This window comes from Somniosus microcephalus, unplaced genomic scaffold (assembly GCF_052327205.1).
Source record: "Somniosus microcephalus isolate GS21.2 unplaced genomic scaffold, FLI_Smic_1.0 unresolved_chr2, whole genome shotgun sequence".
NCBI lineage: Eukaryota > Metazoa > Chordata > Chondrichthyes > Squaliformes > Somniosidae > Somniosus > Somniosus microcephalus.
Window position 1 is genome coordinate 6,201,884 of NW_028225180.1, and position 20,170 is coordinate 6,222,053.

General features: G+C 52.4%; 1 protein-coding gene across 1 annotated transcript in view; it reads left to right on the forward strand.

Annotated features, from left to right (window-relative positions):
- The first annotated feature begins 1,120 nt into the window (after nucleotides 1-1,120).
- LOC147092055 (syntaxin-3-like) overlaps nucleotides 1,121-20,170 on the forward strand; it is a 174,121-nt gene continuing 155,071 nt past the window's right edge. The window contains 1 exon segment of the mRNA XM_085975793.1: nucleotides 1,121-2,054. Within this exon segment, the coding sequence (XP_085831919.1) occupies nucleotides 2,025-2,054 (30 nt within the window). The 5' untranslated portion in view covers nucleotides 1,121-2,024.

Here is a 20,170-nt window from a genome sequence, read left to right on the forward strand (position 1 = left end):
AGGGAGCGCTGCACTGTCGGAGGGGCAGTACTGAGGGAGCGCTGCACTGTCGGAGGGGCAGTACTGAGGGAGCGCTGCACTGTCAGAGGGGCAGCACTGAGTGAGTGCTGTACTGTCGGAGGGGCAGTACTGAGGGAGCGCTGCACTGTCGGAGGGGCAGTACTGTGGGAGCGCTGCACTGTCGGAGGAGCAGTACTGAGGGTGTGCTGCACTATCGGAGGGGCAGTTCTGAGAGAGTGCTGCACTGTCGGAGAGCCAGTACTAAGGGAGCGCTGCACTGTCGGAGGGGCAGTACTGAGGGAGAGCTGCACTCTTGGAGGGGCAGTACTGAGGGTGTGCAGCCCTCCAGCTCCTACAACCTTTCCTATATCTGCAACCTGCCCGAGTCCTACAACCCTCCCTATCTCTGTATCCTCCTCCAGCCCTACAACGCTCCCTATCTCTGTAACCTCCTCCAGCCCTACAACCCTCCCTATCTCTGTAACCTCCTCCAGCCCTACAACCCTCCCTATCTCTGTAACCTCCTCCAGCCCCTACAACCCTCCCTATCTCTGTAACCTCCTCCAGCCCCTACAACCCTCCCTATCTCTGTAACCTCCTCCAGCCCTACAACCCTCCCTATCTCTGTATCCTCCTCCAGCCCTACAACCCTCCCTATCTCTGTAACCTCCTCCCGCCCCTACAACCCTCCCTATCTCTGTAACCTCCTCCAGCCCCTACAACCCTTCCTATCTCTGTAACCTCCTCCAGCCCCTACAACCCTCCCTATCTCTGTAACCTCCTCCCGCCCCTACAACCCTCCCTATCTCTGTAACCTCCTCCAGCCCCTACAACCCTTCCTATCTCTGTAACCTCCTCCAGCCCCTACAACCCTCCCTATCTCTGTAACCTCCTCCAGCCCCTACAACCCTCCCTATCTCTGTAACCTCCTCCAGCCCCTACAACCCTTCCTATCTCTGTAACCTCCTCCAGCCCCTATAACCCTCCCTATCTCTGTAACCTCCTCCAGCCCTACAACCCTCCGAGATCTCTGCGCTCCTCTCCTGCGCATCCCCCGATCTCCATCGCTCCACCATTGGCGGCCGCGCCTTCTGCTGCCTCGGCCCCTAAACTCTGGCATTCCCTCCCGAAACCCTCCTCGTTTCTTTCTCCCCTCCTTTAGCAGGCTCCTTAAAATCTACCTCTTGGACCCAGCTTTTTTGGTCACCTGCCCTAATATCTCCTTCAGTGGCTCGGTGTCATATTTTGTCAGGTAACCGCTCCCCTGAAAGTGCCCGGGGACGTTTTACTACAGTTGAGGCGCTGCATAAATACAAGCTGTTGTGGCTGTTGGAGATGGAAGAGACTTTGAATAACCTGAGAAGGGTGTCGGTGTCCCTTTAAGAGGTGTGAATGTGCAAAGCTGGGTGAAGTATGTGGCAGTTTCCCTCTCGCTCGCTCTCTCTCCTGTAGTTTGTCGTTTGTGCCTCGAATCAGGCGTGAATTCAATCTGCCAGTGCAGCTAGCTACAGGAGGGCTTTACTTTAAAGCTTTGGGGATCAGGGTGAGACAGAGGAGGGGCTGAGAGAGAGAGAGAGAGAGAGAGAGCCAGCCCTTGGAACAAAGACACCAGGAGTGTGTGAGAGAGTCCCAGGAGAGAAAGAGAGAGAGAGAGAGAGGGACTGAGAGAGAGAGAGAGTCAGCCTGTCCTTGCCAGGACAGAAAGAAACCTACGGAAACGCGTGAGAGTCTCGGGAGAAAGGGAGAGACACGCGCACAGGGAGAGAGAAAGAGGAAGAGAGAGAAAGAACGAGAGAGAGAGAGAGAGACAGAGAGCGACAGAACGAGAGAGACAGAGAGAGAGAGAGCGAGAGTACTCCAGTCCAGCAGCAGACGAACTCCGTGACTCCATTCCACATTCTGCCTCCCGCTGATCCAGGAACTACACGGAGGAGGAAATAAACCCCCCCAGTTTGGAGCTATCGGCGCAGGAGGGGAGGGAGTGAAGGAAAGTTGGAAATCCGCAGTGGGTGCCGGGGTTGACCATGAAAGACCGCTTGGAGCAGCTCAAGGCGGTGAGTTTCACTCTCAACTTTCTTGCTCTGTGTGATTTGTTTTTTTCAGTTGTTACTTTCCGCGGCCGGCTCCTGATTTCCCAGCTCAGCTCCTGGCCCTCCGGCTGTGAGAGAGGAAGCCGGAAAACCGGGAGAGGGATCTTTGGACAAGGGTGCGGATCTCTCTCTCTCTCTCTCTCCCTGTCTCTCTCTCTTTCTGTCTCTCTGTCTCTCTCTCTCTCTGTCTCTCTCTCTCTCTCTTTCTCTCTCTCTCTCTCTCTCTGTCTCTCCGACTCTTTCTCTATTTATTTCTCTCTCTTTCTCCCCCCTGTCTTTTTCTCTCTCCCTCTCTGTCTCTTTCTGCCTCTCTGTCTCTCTCTGTCTGTCTCTCTCTCTGTCTCTCCCCCTCTCTACCTCTCTTTCTCCCTCTCCCTCTCTCTGTCTCTCCGACTCTCTTTCTCTCTCTCTATTTATTTCCCTGTCTCTTTCTCCCCCTCTCTGCCTTTTTCTCTCCCTCTCTCTGTATCTTTCGCTCTCTGTGTCTTTCTCTCTCTCTCTCTCTCTGTCTCTTTCTGCCTCTCTGTCTCTCCCTCTGTCACTTTCTCTCTCTCTGTCACTTTCTCTCTCTCTCTCTCTCTTTCTCTGTCATTCTCTCTCTCCGTCTCTGTGTCTCTCCCTCGCTCTTTCCCTCTCTATCTCTGTCTCTTTCTCTCTCTCTCTCCGTCCCTCTCTCTGTCTCTTTCACTCTCTGTCTCTCTTACCGCCCCCCACCCCCCTTCTCTCTCTCCACCTCTGTGTGTGTGTGATTAGGGTCAGTTAGCTGATGGATTAAGAGATTACAGTCTTGCCTCCTGTCAGAGAGAGAGCGAGAGAACGGATCAGCGATGATTGCTCGAAAGTCCTTCGATTTATATTTAAACACGTAATTACTTTTGTGTGTGCACTGTGCCTCTCCTCTTCCCCCCCCGCTCTTGGCCGATTAAAATCATTTAGCAATTTTAAAGAAACCAGGCTGTTTAGTTAGCAATGTGAACGTGTCTGCTGATCTGGTTCGCTGCCCCTATAGATTGGGGTGCAAGTGGGGTTCAATTAGAGAGTGACATGGGGGGGAGGGCAATATCTCACTGGGTTTATTTCGATTCTCCAGACAGACCAATGCCCCCTGCGCACCCGCCTCCCAATTCCAGCCCAGGTCCGTGCCGACTGAGCCAATCGCAGCCCTGTGACTCCTCGAATTGTCCTCAGGACCACCTTGGCTTAGAGAGAAGGGCGGGAAGAGGAAAGAGATTGGGGGGGGGGGTGGAGGAGGAGAGGGCAAGGCGGAGGGGGGGGATGGTGGCAGGGAGAGAAACCAGCTAGCTTTACGCTCCTACGGGGAAAGTACGTGTGGTGGGGGAGGGGTGAAAGAGAGGGCTGGACCTGGGAATGCGATGCCACACTCGGTCGACCGTCCCCCAGCCTGATTTCTCGCTGGGGGCGGAGGGGGGCGGGTGAGGTAACCGGGGGGAGGGAGTGCACTAGCGGCACACTATGTTACAGCTTGCCATAAACAGAGGGACAACCACTAAATATAAGAAAAGAGTATATTATAAATTATATGAATGTATATTTATACACTCAGGGATATATCTGTTTATACACTGTATGGATAGATCTGTATTTTTGTGTACAAACATGAATGTTTTTCGATGCTTTGGCAACATAAGATGTAACTTGTCATGCCAATAAAGCGATTTGAATTGAAAATTGAATTGAATTGAGTGGGGGAGATGACTGATGGGAGGACACACTCACTCACTCACTCACTCACAGAGGAGGTTAAGCAGAAATCAGTCAGAAGGAAAGGTTTTAGGTCTCTCAATATCGGGAGAGATTGGAGGAAGGTCGGGTGGGGGTGGGGAGGGGTAGATAAGGGAAGGTTAAAGAGCGAGAGAGAGCTGTTTATAGCCTGCTGACATCACTGCAAGGCTACAGCCTTGTCAGGAGGACGGTGGTGAGAAGTGTGGCGGGTGATTGTGTGAAAGTCTCACATTTAAGATAAAAACAAGTCCAAAGTACAGCCTAACTTCAAGATTGCAGATTGAGCCCTTTGCAAAAACTGTTCCGTCCTCCCCCACCCAACCGCAAAAGGAGGCTGTCAAAAGCTTAGTGAAAGAGCACAGCAAGCTCCCACAAACAGCAATAAATGACCAGATCATCTGTTTTTTTTTTAAGTGATGTTGCCTGTTATTGGGCCCCAGGACGCCGGGGAGAACTCCCCGCCTGCTCGTAACTAATGGCGGCCCTGCGATCTTTTATGTCCCCACCTGAGAGGGCAGATGGAGCCTCGGTTTGACGTCACATCCTGAAAAACGGCACCTCCGACAGTGCAGCGCTCCCTCAGTACTGCCCCTCCGACAGTGCAGCACTCCCTCAGTACTGCCCCTCCGACAGTGCAGCTCTCCCTCAGTACTGTCCCTCCGACAGTGCAGCACTCCCTCAGTACTGCCCCTCCGACAGTGCAGCTCTCCCTCAGTACTGCCCCTCCGACAGTGCAGCACTCCCTCAGTACTGCCCCTCCGACAGTGCAGCTCTCCCTCAGTACTGTCCCTCCGACAGTGCAGCACTCCTCAGTACTGCCCCTCCGACAGTGCAGCGCTCCCTCAGTACTGACCCTCCAACAGTGCAGTGCTCCCTCAGTACTGCCCCTCCGACAGTGCAGCGCTCCCTCAGTACTGCCCCTCCGACAAAGCGGCGCGCCCTCAGTACTGCCTCTCCGACAGTGCAGCACCCGCACAGCACTGCCCCTCCGACAGTGCAGCACTCCCTCAGTAGTGCCCCTCCGAATGTGCAGCACTCCCTCAGTACCGCCCCTCCGACAGTGCAGCTCTACCTTAGGACTGCACCTCCGACAGTCCGGTGCTCCCTCAGTACTGCCCCTCCGACAGTGCAGCGCTGTCTCAGTACTGCCCCTCCGACAGTGCGGCACTCCCTCAGTACTGCCCCTCCGACAGTGCGGCGCTCCATCAGTACTGCCCCTCCGACAGTGCAGCGCTCCCTCAGTACTGCCCCTCCGACAGTGCAGCGCTCTCAGTACTTCCCCTCCGACAGTGCAGCGCTGTCTCAGTACTGCCCCTCCGACAGTGCGGCACTCCCTCAGTACTGACCCTCCGACAGTGCAGCGCTCCCTCAGTACTGCCCCTCCGACAGTGCAGCGCTCCCTCAGTACTGACCCTCCGACAGTGCAGCGCTCCCTCAGTAGTGCCCCTCTGACAGTGCAGCGCTCCCTCAGTACTGCCCCTCCGACAGTGCAGCGCTCCCTCAGTACTGCCCCTCCGACAGTGCAGCGCTCCCTCAGTAGTGCCCCTCTGACAGTGCAGCGCTCCCTCAGTACTGCCTGTCCGACAGTCCAGTGCTCCCTATGTGCAGATAGAAAATCAACACGATCGCCACCCTGCCAGACCGTAAATCAGCCTGCGAATACTCCCGCTACTTGTTACTGCTCTCCAGGGGAAGAGTCTGAAGAAGAAATCCCACAGCCACTATTGGAAGAAGAGCGGGGGCAGGGGGAGTTCTCCCCAGTGTCCTGGGGCCTGAACCAACCTCACTAAGTAGAACCCGCTAGATAGTACTTACAGCACAGAACAGGCCATGCCGGTATTAATGCTCCACTCCAGCCTGCTCCCACCCCTCTTCATTTCACCCTATCAGCATATCCTTCGATTCCTTTCTCCTTCATGTGTTTATCGAGCTTCCCCTTAATTGCATCGATGCTATTGGCCTCACCCACTCCCTGTGGCAGCGAGTTCCACATTCTCCCCACTCTCTGGGTGAAGAAGTTTCTCCTGAATTCCCTCCTGGATTCATTGTTATGCTGAACCTTTATAAAGCGCTGGTTAGGCCACAACTGGAGTATTGCGCCCAGTTCTGGTCACCACACCCCAGGAAGGATGTGAAGGCCCTTGAGAGGGTGCAGAGGAGATTTACCAGAATGGTTCCGGGTGCAGAGGAGATTTACCAGAATGGTTCCGGGGATGGGGTGATCTTAGCTACAAGGACAGGTTGGAGAAGCTGGATTTGTTTTCATTAGAGCAAAGGAGGTTGAGGGGTGATTTGATCGAGGTGTACAAGGTTATGACGGGTTTGGATAGGCTAGACGGGGAAAGGCTGTTCCCACTAGTTGATGGTACAAGGACTAGGGGACACAGATTTAAGGTTTTGGGCAAGAGATACAGGGGGGGTGTGAGGGAAAACTTTTTTACGCAGCGAGTGGTGAGGACCTGGAACTCGCTGCCGACGGAAGTGGTGGAAGCGGAGACACTCGATGTTTTCAAGGGGAGACTGGATAGGCACTTGAGGGAAATAAACTTGCAGGGCTACGGGGATAGAGCGGGGGAATGGGACTGACCGGATTGTTCTACAGAGAGCCGGCTCGGACTCGATGGGCCGAATGGCCTCCTCCTGTGCCGTTATGACTCTAAGGGGGAAAAATTGGGTCGCGCTCCCCTCTAGGGCACTAACTTCGCCGGGGCACTACTTTCAGCACCCCCCGTGCCCGAAATTCACTGGAAGCGCCCCAAGAGGGAGGAGTGGGGGGGCCCCGCCTCCCCCTTGGAGCGCTGCGAGTGACTATCTGCGGTACTGCATGCCTTCCTCCCCTTATTAAAGGGGAAGGGGCCTAGCGCCGCGCGACCCGGGGGCCCAGCTGGGCCGCCGGGAGATCGGGAGTGCCGGCAAACATGCCCGGCACTCCAGAGAAGTGCCGGGCGCACGGAGAGCACAGCTGGCACCCCGCGGCGGGGCTGCACAGGAGGCCGGGGACGGCAAGGGTGGGCGGGGGGGGGGGGCAGGTGCTGGCAGGCGGCCAGCAACAAAAATGGCCGCCTGGCACCTCCCCTTTATTTTGTGTCGATATCATTGCCGGCCGCGCAGCGCCACGGGGGCGCTAACGGTACCTCCCGCTGAATTTCGCAGGGGCCGCGAGCAGCGCCGCGCCCAGGCGCAAGTTGATTTGCGCCCCGTTAGATCCCTTTTAGGGTGCTAATGGGAGGCGCAAATCAACCCAATCTTTCCCCCCCTATGACTCTATTGGCGACTATCTTATATTTATCGCCCCCGAGTTCTGGACTCGCCCCACAAGTGGAAACATCATCTCTACGTCAACCCCTATCGACCCCTTTCATAATCTGAAATGATCTGGTCATGACTGTAATGATCAATAACATGTCATTCTATAGTGGACACTAGGTGGAGCCATAGAGCTGTGTAGAGCTGTATATAGCTGTATGTATAAGACTACACTACCCAGCTGTATGTATATTAAGACTACATTACCCATGAGGCACTAGGCTACCCACAAGGCAACAGTCAAGATGGAAGCCTCTACAGATACTGTACCTAGTCCACATGTGCTCAATAAAAGTAACTAGCCAAAGCTAGCTGTGTTCATAATAAGAATGTCTATTTATTAATGAACATAAGAATGACCACATGGGGGCATAGATAGACCCCAGGACCCAGAGGATGAAAGGTCAATGGCTGACCTCCCTGCCCCACCCGGTGCCCAATCAGGAAGCGGAAACCTTCATCCCCTTTGTATGGCTCCTGTTCTGACCCCAGCTCCCAGATGACAAGACAGGTCACAGTCAATGGAGTACATTTGAAATAGCAGCCTGTGTCCAGTGGTGTACCGCAGGGATCGATGCTGGTTCCTTTGCTGTTTGTAGTGTACATTAATGATTTAGATATGAATGTAGGAGGTATGATCAGTAAGTTCGCAGATGACACGAAAATTGGTGGAGTGGTAAATGGCGAGGAGGGAAGCCTCAGGCTACAGGATGATATAGACGGGATGGTTAGATGGGCAGAACAGTGGCAAATGGAATTTAACCCTGAAAAGTGTGAGGTGATGCATTTTGGGAGGACTAACAAGGCAAGGGAATACACAATGAATGGTTGGACCCTAGGAAAGACAGAGGATCAGAGGGACCTTGGTGTGCATGTACATTGATCCCTGAAGGCAGCAGGACAGGTAGATAAGGTGGTTAAAAAGACATATGGGATACTTGCCTTCATTAGCTGAGGCATAGAATATAAGAGCAGGGAGGTTATGGTGGAGCTGTACAGAACGCTAGTGAGGCCACAGCTGGAATACTGTGTGCAGTTCTGGCCGCCACTCTATAGGAAGGATGTGATTGCATTGGAGAGGGTGCAGTGGAGATTCACCAGGATGTTACCTGGGCTGGGGCGCTTCAGCTATGAAGAAAGACTGGACAGGCTGGGATAACAACAGAAAATGCTGGAAAAACTCAGCAGGCCAGGCAACATCCGTGGCCTTCAGTCTTGACAAAGGGTTTGACCCGAAACGTTGACTCTATTTTCTCTCCACGGATGTTGCCTGGCCTGCTGAGTTTTTCCAGCATTTTCTGTTGTTATTTCGGATTTCCAGCACCTGCAGTATTTTGCTATCGTACTGGACAGGCTGGGGTTGTTTTCCTTAGAGCAGAGAAGGCTGAGGAGGGACCTGATTGAGGTGTACAAAATTATGAGGGGCATAGATAGGGTAGATAGAAAGGAACTTTTCCCCTTAGTAGAGGGGTCAAACCAGGGGGCATAGATTCAAGGTAAGGGGCAGGAGGTTTCGAGGGGATTTGAGGAAAAACTTTTTCACCCAGAGGGTGGTTGGAATCTGGAACTCACTGCCTGAAAGGGCGGTAGAGGCAGGAACCCTCACAACATTCAAGAGGCATTTAGATGAGCACTTGAAATGCCATAGTATACAAGGCTATGGACCAAGTGCTGGAAAATGGGATTAGAATAGACAGGGCTTGATGGCCGGCGCGGACACGATGGGCCGAAGGGCCTCTTTCCGTGCTGTATAACTCTATGGGCTGGATTTTCATTCAGAAGTCGGGAAGGAGGCGGGACTACAACTTTCGGGTTGTAGTCCCACCTCCATCGAGATGCGGCCAATCCACGCGATTTTCCCTTGATTGACCTTGTTGAGCCCGCCCAGCGGGCTCAGCAAGCGAATTAAGGGCCACCCGGCAACAGGTGACGCCACAGACTGAAATTTCATCTGTCAAGACGTGTTGACAGATGAAATATCAGTGTTTCACAGCTGTTTGAAGCTGTCAAACACTGACAGTCTGACTTCTAACCTGAGTCCTTCTACGCAGACTCAGTTAGAAATCTCGCCGGCACAGAAAGCTGAAGGCTGTCACTTTTGACAGATCGCAGCCATTCTGCTTTCTGTGCCGGCTGAGTGATGGACTCCCGAAACCTAGAGGAAGAAAGGCTGTTAAGGTAAGTACAGGTAATTTAAACTTCTTTACACACTTTAGACACACCAAACACACTTACCTTTGCACTCATGCACCCATCACTCACCTGAACACCGACATCGCGACCCCTCCAAGTCCTTCAACCCGACGGCCCGACTCCGCTAACCTGGCGTGGTTTGGAGCCGTCGGGAATCCCACACGACAACCTTCAAAATAGGGATTAGGCTAAAAACTGCCTGTTAACTACCTGTTAACAGGCAGTTAATTGGCACTAATCCCTTCCTGCCTCGGGTCAGCGGGTCCCAGTGCGGGGAGGGTACCTGCATCCTTTGAAACTTACATGGAGGCGGGTTTTGGGCAGGATGGTGTCGGGACCCCCGAATTCAGGATTTTAGCTCCCCGCACGCCTAAAGGCCCGCCTCATGGCACACTGAAAATGAACCCCAATGACTCTGTGACTCTATGGCATGGCTGTTGGTGCGCAAGATGGCTGCCGCCTTTCCGACATTACAATGCTTCAAAAAGAGGACTTCTTTGGCTAAGAAGCACGTTGAGACGTCCTGAGGCCATGAAAGACACGGCAATGGGCAGTTAAACATAGAAACATAGAAGATCGGAGCAGGAGTCGGCCATTCGGCCCCTCAAGCCTGCTCCGCCATTCAATGAGATCATGGCTGATCATCCAAATCCAGTACCCTGTCCCTGCTTTCTCCCCATACCCCTTGATCCCTTTAGCCTTAAGAAATATATCCAACTCCTTCTTGAACATATTTAATGAATTGGCCTCTACTGCCTTCTGTGGTAGAGAATTCCACAGGTTCACCACTCTCTGGGTGAAGAAATTCCTCCTCATCTCTGTCCTAAATGGCTTACCCCTTAATTAGTTCTGCTGGACGTGCGAATCTTTCTTTTTAACAAAGGCAGGAGAGGAGCTTGCTGGGGTTGGGTCGAAGTACCTTGGAGAAACGTGTTCAGTTACAAAGTACACAGAATCGGATACGTTTCGAGGGATTAAAGCTTTCCCCAGCCGTGATCGTATCAAACCCTGCAATCAATAATTGTGCAGAGGTATCATGTAAATTTGCAAACAATTTCAATTTCGTTTTTTAACCTTTTTTTTTGGCTCCCTCAAAGGGTCGTGCGATTCCCGGTCAGCTGCTCTCAGGATGGGGGGGGTAGAGGTTTGTGGGGGGTGGTTGCAGGATGTCAGCGAGTTGCCCTCTGTAATCTCTGGGCTAGGGAAGTTAGGTACGGCAAGCACATTGTACCTGTCCCGCGAGTGTTTAACAGGACAGTGTAGAGGGTGCTTTACTCTGTATCTAACCCGTGCTGTACCTGCCCTGGCAGTGTTTGATGGGACAGTGTAGAGGGAGCTTTATCTGTATCTAACCCGTGCTGTACCTGCCCTGGGAGCGTTTGATGGGACAGTGTAGAGGGAGCTTTACTCTGTATCTAACCCGTGCTGTACCTGCCCTGGGAGTGTTTGATGGGATGGTGTAGAGGGAGCTTTACTCTGTATCTAACCTGTGTTGTACCTGCCCTGGGAGTGTTTGATGGGACAGTGTAGATGGAGCTTTACTCTGTGTCTAACCTGTGCTGTACCTGCCCCGGGAGTGTTTGATGGGACAATGTAGAGGGAGCTTTACTCTGTATCTAACCCGTGCTGTACCTGCCCTGGGAATGTTTGTTGTGACAGTGTAGAGGGAGCTTTACTCTGCATCTAACCCGTGCTGTACCTGCCCTGGGAGTGTTTGATGGGACAGTGTAGAGGGAGCTTTACTCTGTATCTAACCCGTGCTGTACCTGCCCTGGGAGTGTTTGATGGGACAATGTAGAGGGAGCTTTACTCTGTATCTAACCCGTGCTGGACCTGCCCTAGGAGTGTTAGATGGGATAGTGTAGAGGGAGTTTCACTCTGTATCTAACCCATGCTGTACCTGCACTGGGAGTGTTTGTTGTGACAGTGTAGAGGGACCCTTTACTTTGTAGCTAATCCCGTGCTCTACCTGCCCTGGGAGTGTTTGATGAGACTGTGTAGAGGGAGCTTTACTCTGTATCTAACCTGTGCTGTACCTGCCCTAGGGGTGTTTGATGGGACAGTGTAGAGTGAGCTTTCCTCTGTATCTAACCTGTGCTGTACCTGCCCTGGGAGTGTTTGATGGGACAGTGTAGAGCGAGCTTTACTCTGTATCTAACCTGTGCTGTACCAGCCCTGGGAGTGTTTGATGGGACAGTGTAGAGGGAGCTTTACTCTGTATCTAACCTGTGGTGTACCTGCCCTGGGAGTATTTGATGGGACAGTGTAGAGGGAGCTTTACTCTGTATCTAACCCGTGCTGTACCTGCCCTGGGAGTGTTTGATGGGACAGTGTAGAGGGAGCTTTACTCTGTATCTAACCCGTGCTGTACCTGCCCTGGGAGTGTTTGATGGGACAGTGTAGAGGGAGCTTTACTCTGTATCTAACCCGTGCTGTACCTGCCCTGGGAGTGTTTGATGGGACAGTGTAGAGGGAGCTTTACTCTGTATCTAACCCGTGCTGTACCTGCCCTGGGAGTGTTTGATGGGACAGTGTAGAGGGAGCTTTACTCTGTATCTAACCCGTGCTGTACCTGCCCTGGGAGTGTTTGATGGGACAGTGTAGAGGGAGCTTTATTCTGTATCTAACCCGTGTTGCACCTGCCCTGGGAGTGTTTGACAGAATTAGGTGCAGGAAGGATATTTCCCCTGGCTGTAGTATCTAAAACCAGGGGCCACAGTCTCAGGATAAGGGGTCGGCCCTTTAGGACTGAGAGGAGGAGAAGTTTCTTTGTAATTCTCTACCCGAGGGTGTTGTGGTTGCTCAGTCCTTGAGTTTATTGAAGGCTGAGATTGATAGATTTTTGGAGACTAAGGGAATCGAGGGATATGGGGATCGGTGGAGATGTGGTCAAAGATCAGCCATGATCTTATTGAAAGGCGGACCAGGCTCGAGGTGCTGAATGGCCGACTCCTGCTCTTACTTCTTATCTTCTTATGAAGAGTGCGTTGGGGTGGAGTGGAGTGAAGGGGCTGGGGTTGGTTGAAACTTGGAGTTACTGTGCGCAGTTCTGGTCTCCATATTACACTGGGAGTTACTGTGCACAGTTCTGGTCTCCATATCACACTGGGAGTTACTGTGCACAGTTCTGGTCTCCATATCACACTTGGAGTTTCTGTGCACAGTTCTGGTCTCCATATCACACTGGGAGTTACTGTGCACAGTTCTGGTCTCCATATCACACTGGGAGTTACTGTGCACAGTTCTGGTCTCCATATCACACTGGGAGTTACTGTGCACAGTTCTGGTCTCTATATCACACTGGGAGTTACTGTGCACAGTTCTGGTCTCCATATCACAGTTGGAGTTACTGTGCACAGTTCTGGTCTCCATGTTATAAAAACGATTTAGAGGCACTGGATAAGGTGGCAAAAAGATTCACTAGAATGATTCCAGAACTGAGAGGTTGTACCAATCAGGAAAGATTGAACAGGCTGGGGCTCTTTTCTCTAGAAAGAGGAGACGAGGGGGTGACCTGATCGAGGTCTTTAAGATTATGATGGGGTTCGATTGGGTAAATGTAGAGAAGGTGTTTCCACTTGTGGGCGAGACCAGAACTAGGGGCCATCAATATAAGAGAGTCACTAATAAATCCAATAGGGAATTCAGGAGAAACTTCTTTACCCAGAGAGTGGTGAGAATGTGGAACTCGCTGCCACAGGGAGTGGTTGAGGCAAATAGCAGAGATACAGTTAAGGGGAAGCTCGATAAACACATGACGGAGAAAGGAATCAAAGGATATGTTGATGGGGTGAGATGAAGAGGGGCGGGAGGAGGCTCGTGTGCAGCAGACACACCGGCACGGACCTGTTAGGCATGTGGATCCAGGAGAGGAGATGTGGTCGGTGGTGGGACGGTCAGGGATAGAGAGATGCCAGGTTTGATTTCCCCACTCCCTCCCCCACCCCCACCCACAGTCCCGAGAATAATAGAGACTTACGGCACAGAAAGAGGCCATTCGACCCGTCTTTGAAAGAGCAGCCGTTCTCAGTCCCACATCCCGGCTTTCTCTCCGTGACCCAGTAAGTCACTCATCCTCCAGTCTCCGTCCAACCCCCTTGTAAAGTTATCGATGGACTCACCTTCCAGCACCTTTTCAGGCCGAGCGTTCCCGATCCCCGACAACTCTCTGAGTGAAAACATTTCTCCTCATCTCCCCTCTCTCGATCTTTTTCCCGGTGATTTTGTCTCTCTGACCTCTGGTTATTGACCCACTCGCCAGAGCAAATAGTTTTATTCGATCTACTCTGTCAAAACCTCTCATCATAAGAACTTAAGAGGTAGGAGCAGGAGGAGGTCATTCGGCCCCTCGAGCCTGCTCCGCCATTCGATGGGATCATGGCTGACCTGATCTTGGCCTCAACTCCATTCACCGGCCCGCTCCCCATAACCCTCGACACCCTTATCGTTCAAAAATCTGTCTATCACCACCTTAAATATATTCAGTGACTCTGCCTCCACAGCTCTCTGGGGTAAGGGATTCCACAGATTCACGACCCTCAGAGAGAAGAAATTCCTCCTCATTTCCCTCTTAATTGGGTGTCCCCTTATTCTGAAACTATGCCCCCTAGTTCTAGATTCCCCCACGAGGGGAAACACCCTCTCTGCTTCCACCCTGTCAAGACCCTCAGAATCTTATGTGTTTCAATAAGATTCCCTCTCGTTCTTCTAAACCCCAATGAGTATAGGCCCAACCTGCTCAACCTTTCTTCATAAGGCAACCCTTTCATCTCCAGAATCAACCTGGTGAACTTGCTCTGAACTGCCTCCAATGCAAGTGTATCCTTCCTCAAATAAGGAGACCAGAACTGTACGCAGGACTCCAGGTGTGGTCGCACTAACCCCCTGTACAGTTGTAACAGGACTTCCCTGCTTTTATACAACCTTCCCTTTGCAACAAAGGCCAACATTCCATTTGAAATAGGAGCAGGAGTCAGCCACTTGGCCACTCGAGCATTCTCCGCTATTCAATAAGATCATGTCTCATCTCCTACATCAACTCAATTTTCCCTTCCTATTCCTTGATTTCCTTAGTGACACAAAATCCATCGATCTCAGCCTTGAATATACTCAACGACTGAGCCTCCACAGCCCTCTGAGTAAAGAAATTCCTCCTCATCTCAGTCCAAAATGGCCGACCCCTTATCCCGAGACTGTGACCCCTCGTTCTAGACACACCAGCCAGGGGGAAACAGTCTCTCAGCATCTACCCTGTCAAACCCCTTCAGAATTTTATATGTTTCAGCTCGAAAACTTCGATTAGGTCACCCCTTAACCTTCACTGTTCCAAGAACAGTTCTAACTTTAGAACATTTCTTCATAACTGAGGTACAAGCCAGCATGATCCTGGGCAGGATAAGGATTTCACAACACACACAAGTCGGTTAGAGGAAAGAGTCTTCCGTTTAGTTGCTCCATCCACCGGATATTGCGGACTGATTGATACGATCACAAGTCGTGTCGCCGAAGTGAGCTATACTCTGTATCGAACCCATGCTGTACCTGCCCTGGGAGTGTTTGATGGGACAGTGTAGAGGGAGCTTTACTCTGTATCGAACCCATGCTGTACCTGCCCTGGGAGTGTTTGATGGGACAGTACAGAGGGAGCTTTACTCTATATCTAACCCGTGCTGTACCTGCCCTGGGAGTGTTTGATGGGACAGTGTAGAGGGAACTTTACTCTGTATCTAACCCGTGCTGTACCTGCCCTGGGAGTGTTTGATGGGACAGTGTAGAGGGAGCTTTACTCTGTATCGAACCCGTGCTGTACCTGCCCTGGGAGTGTTTGATGGGACAGTGTAGAGGGAGCTTTACTCTGTATCGAACCCGTGCTGTACCTGCCCTGGGAGTGTTTGATGGGACAGTGTAGAGGGAGCTTTACTCTGTATCTAACCCGTGCTGTACCTGCCCTGGGAGTGTTTGATGGGACAGTGTAGAGGGAGATTTAATCCGTATCTAACCCGTGCTGTACTTATCCTGGGAGTGTTTGATGGGGCAGTGTAGAGGGAGCTTTAATCTGTATCTAACCCGTGCTGTACCTGCCCTGGGAGTGTTTGATGGGGACAGTGTAGAGGGAGCTTTACTCTGTATCGAACCCGTGCTGTACCTGCCCTGGAAGTGTTTGATGGGACAGTGTAGAGGGAGCTTTACTCTGTATCTAACCCGTGCTGTACCTGCCCTGGGAGTGTTTGATGGGACAGTGTAGAGGGAGCTTTACTCTGTATCTAACCCGTGCTGTGCCTGCCCTGGGAGTGTTTGATGGGACAGTGTAGAGGGAGCTTTACTCTGTATCTAACCCGTTCTGTGCCTGCCCTGGGAGTGTTTGATGGGACAGTGTAGAGGGAGCTACACTCTGTATCTAACCCGTGCTGTACCTGCCCTGGGAGTGTTTGATGGGACAGTGTAGAGGGAGCTTAACCCTGTATCTAAACCGTGCTGTACCTGCCCTGGGAGTGTTTGATGGGACAGTGTAGAGGGAGCTTAACCCTGTATCTAAACCGTGCTGTACCTGCCCTGGGTGTGTTTGATGGCATAATGTAGAGGGAGCTTTACTCTGTATCTAACCCGTGCTGTAGCTGCCCTGGGAGTGTTTGATGGGACAGTGTAGAGGGAGCTTTACTCTGTATCTTACCTGTGTTGTACCTGCCCTGGAAGTGTTTAATGGGACAGTGTAGAGGGTGCTTTACTCTGTATGTAACCCGTGCTGTACCTGCCCTGGGAATGTTTGATGGGACAGTGTAGAGGGAGCTTTACTCTGTATCTAACCCGTGCTTTACCTGTCCTGGGAGTGTTTGATGGGACAGTGTAGAGGGAGCTTTACTCTGTATCTAACCCGTGCTGGACCTGCCCTGGGCGTGTTTGATGGGACAGTGCAGAGGGAGCTTTACTCTGTATCTAGCCCGTGCTGTACCTGCCCTGGGCGTGTTTGACGGGACAGTGTAGAGGGACCTTTACTCTGTATCTAACCCGTGCTGTACCTGCCCTGGGAGTGTTTGATGGGACAGTGTAGAGGGAGCTTTACTCTGTATCTAACCCGTGCTGTACCTGCCCTTGGAGTGTTTGATGGGGCAGTTTCGGGGGTGATTTGATTTCTCCTTCACTAACCTCCCTCACCTTGCGCAGCTGAAAGATTCAGCAGAGCGCAGCAGAGAAATTAATGCTGAATTGAGCTGAATTTAATTCCCCCGGGGTTAATGCCGAGCCCAGTTACAGAAGGAACACGACCACACACCCTCGGCACACAGAAATGCCTTCACTGCTGCATTCTAATTCCCCTCGATGCTAATGGTTTCCATCTGCCCTCTTAACCCCACTCAGGATCCTCTCGTCTAACAGATGCTCTATCCAGCTGTTAGTTCCATGTCACTGACTGTGTACGACTATAAGCGTTTCGCAATGAGAAGTAACTGCTTCGGAATAAATCCTACAGTATTTATTCAGGGTCTCAGAGTCTGGTGAGTGAGGGTGAATATCCTGCAGTATTTATTCAGGGTCTCACAGAGTCTGGTGAGTGAGGGTGAATATCCTGCAGTATTTATTCAGGATCACAGAGTCTGGTGAGTGAGGGTGAATATCCTGCAGTATTTATTCGGGGTCACAGAGTCTGGTGAGTGAGGGTGAATATCCTGCAGTATTTATTCAGGGTCTCACAGAGTCTGGTGAGTGAGGGTGAATATCCTGCAGTATTTATTCAGGGTCTCAGAGTTTGGTGGGTGAGGGGGAATATCCTGCAGTATTTATTCAGGGTCTCAGAGTTTGGTGGGTGAGGGGGAATATCCTGCAGTATTTAAAAAAAATTATTCTTGAGATCTGGGCGTTCGCTGGCAAGTCCAGCATTTATTGCCCATCCCAAATTGCCGTTGAGAAGGTGGTGGTGAGCCACCGCCTTGAACCGCTGCAGTCCGAGTGGTGAAGGTGCTCCCACAGCGCTGTTAGGGAGGGAGTTCCAGGAGTTTGACCCAGCGACGATGAAGGATCGGCCGATATATTTCGAAGCCAGGATGGTGTGTGACTCGGAGGGGAACTTGGAGGTGGTGGTGTTCCCATGCGCCTGCTGCCCTTGTCCTTCTTGGTGGAAGAGGTCGCGGGTTTGGGAGATGCTACCGAAGAAGCCTTGGCGAGTTGCTGCAGTGCATCTTGTAGATGGTACACACTGCAGCCACGGTGCGCCGGTGGTGGAGGGAGTGAATGTTTAAGGTGGGGGATGGGTTGACAAACAAGCGGGCTGCTTTGTCCTGGATGGTGTCGAGCTTCTTGAGTGTTGTTGGAGCTGCACTCATCCAGGCAAGTGGAGAGTATTCCATCACACTCCTGACTTGTGCCTTGTAGATGGTGGAAATGATTTGGGGAGTCAGGAGGTGAGACACTCGCCGCAGAATACCCAGCCTCTGACCTGCTCTTGTTGCCACAGTATTTATGTGGCTGGTCCAGTTAAGTTTCTGGTCAATGGTGACCCCCAGGATGTTGATGGTGGGGGATTCGGTGATGGTAATGCTGCAGAATGTCAATGGGCGGTGGTTAGATTCTGACTTGTTGGAGATAGTCAACGCCTGGCACTTATCAGCCCAAGCCTGAACGTCGTCCAGGTCTTGTTGCATGCGGGCATGGACTGCTTCATTATCTGAGGAGTTGTGAATGGCGCTGAACACTGTGCAGTCATCAGCGAACATCCCCATTTCTGACCTTACATTGGAGGGAAGGTCATTGATGAAGCAGCTGAGGATGGTTGGGCCTGGGACACTGCCCTGAGGAACTCCTGCAGCGATGTCCTGGGGCTGTGATGACTGACCTCCAACCAACACAACCATCTACCTTTGTATTCCAAAAAACTTGAGCTGATCCAAACCTCTGCTTCCCCTACAACCCTCCCTATCTCTGTAACCTCCTCCAGCCCCTACAACCCTCCCTATCTCTGTAACCTCCTCCAGCCCCTACAACCCTCCCTATCTCTGTAACCTCCTCCAGCCCTACAACCCTCCCTATCTCTGTAACCTCCTCCAGCCCTACAACCCTCCCTATCTCTGTAACCTCCTCCAGCCCCTACAACCCTCCCTATCTCTGTAACCTCCTCCAGCCCTACAACCTCCCTATCTCTGTAACCTCCTCCAGCCCCTACAACCCTCCCTATCTCTGCAACCACCTCCAGCCCCTACAACCCTCACTATCTCTGTAACCTCCTCCAGCCCAACAACCCTCCCTATCTCTGTAACCTCCTCCAGCCCCTACAACCCTCCCTATCTCTGTAACCTCCTCCAGCCCCTACAACCCTCCCTATCTCTGTAACCTCCTCCAGCCCCTACAACCCTCCCTATCTCTGTAACCTCCTCCAGCCCTACAACACTCCCTATCTCTGTAACCTCCTCCAGCCCTACAACCCTCCCTATCTCTGTAACCTCCTCCAGCCCTACAACCCTCCCTATCTCTGTAACCTCCTCCAGCCCCTACACCCCTCCCTATATCTGTAACCTCCTCCAGCCCCTACAAACCTCCCTATCTCTGTAAACTCCTCCAGCCCCGACACCCCTCCCTATCTCTGTAACCTCCTCCAGCCCCAACACCCCTCCCTATCTCTGTAACCTCCTCCAGCCCCAACAATCCTCCCTATCTCTATACCCTCCTCCAGCCCCGACAATCCTCCCTATCTCTGTAACCTCCTCCAGCCCCGACAAACCTCACTATCTCTGTAACCTCCTCCAGCTCCTACAACCCTCCCTATCTCTGTAACCTCCTCCAGTCCCGACAACCCTCCCTATCTCTGTAACCTCCTCCAGCACCTACAACCCTCCCTATCTCTGTAACCTCCTCCAGCCCAACAACCCTCCCTCGCTCTGTAACCTCCTCCAGCCCCTACAACCCTCCCTATCTCTGTAACCTCCTCCAGCCCGACAACCCTACCTATCTCTGTAACCTCCTCCAGCCCGACAACCCTCCCTATCTCTGTAACCTCCTCCAGACCCTACAACCCTCCCGATCTCTGTAACCGCGTCCAGCCCCTACAACCCTCCCTATCTCTGTAACCTCCTCCAGCCCTACAACCCTCCCTATCTCTGTAACCTCCTCCAGCCCGACAACCCTCCCTATCTCTGTAACCTCCTCCAGACCCTACAACCCTCCCTATCTCTGTAACCTCCTCCAGCCCTGCAACCCTCCCTATCTCTGTAACCTCCTCCAGCCCTGCAACCCTCCCTATCTCTGTAACCTCCTCCAGCCCCAACAACCCTCCCTATCTCTGTAACCTCCTCCAGCCCCGACAACCCTCCCTATCTCTGTAACCTCCTCCAGCCCTACAACCCTCCCTATCTCTGTAACCTCCTCCAGCCCCTATAGCCCTCCCTATCTCTGTAACCTCCTCCAGACCCTACAACCCTCCCTATCTCTGTAACCGCGTCCAGCCCTACAACCCTCCCTATCCCTGTAACCTCCTCCAGCCCCTACAACCCTCCCTATCTCTGTAACCTCCTCCAGCCCTACAACCCTCCCTATCTCTGTAACCTCCTCCAGCCCGACAACCCTCACTATCTCTACAACCTCCTCCAGACCCTGCAACCCTCCCTATCTCTGTAACCTCCTCCAGCCCTACAACCCTCCCTATCTCTGTAACCTCCTCCAGCCCCAACAACCCTCCCTATCCCTTTAACCTCCTCCAGCCCCGACAACCCTCCCTATCTCTGTAACCTCCTCCAACCCTACAACCCTCCCTATCTCTGTAACCTCCTCCAGCCCCTACAACCCTCCCTATCTCTGTAACCTCCTCCAGCCCTACAACCCTCCCTATCTCTGTAACCTCCTCCAGCCCCTAC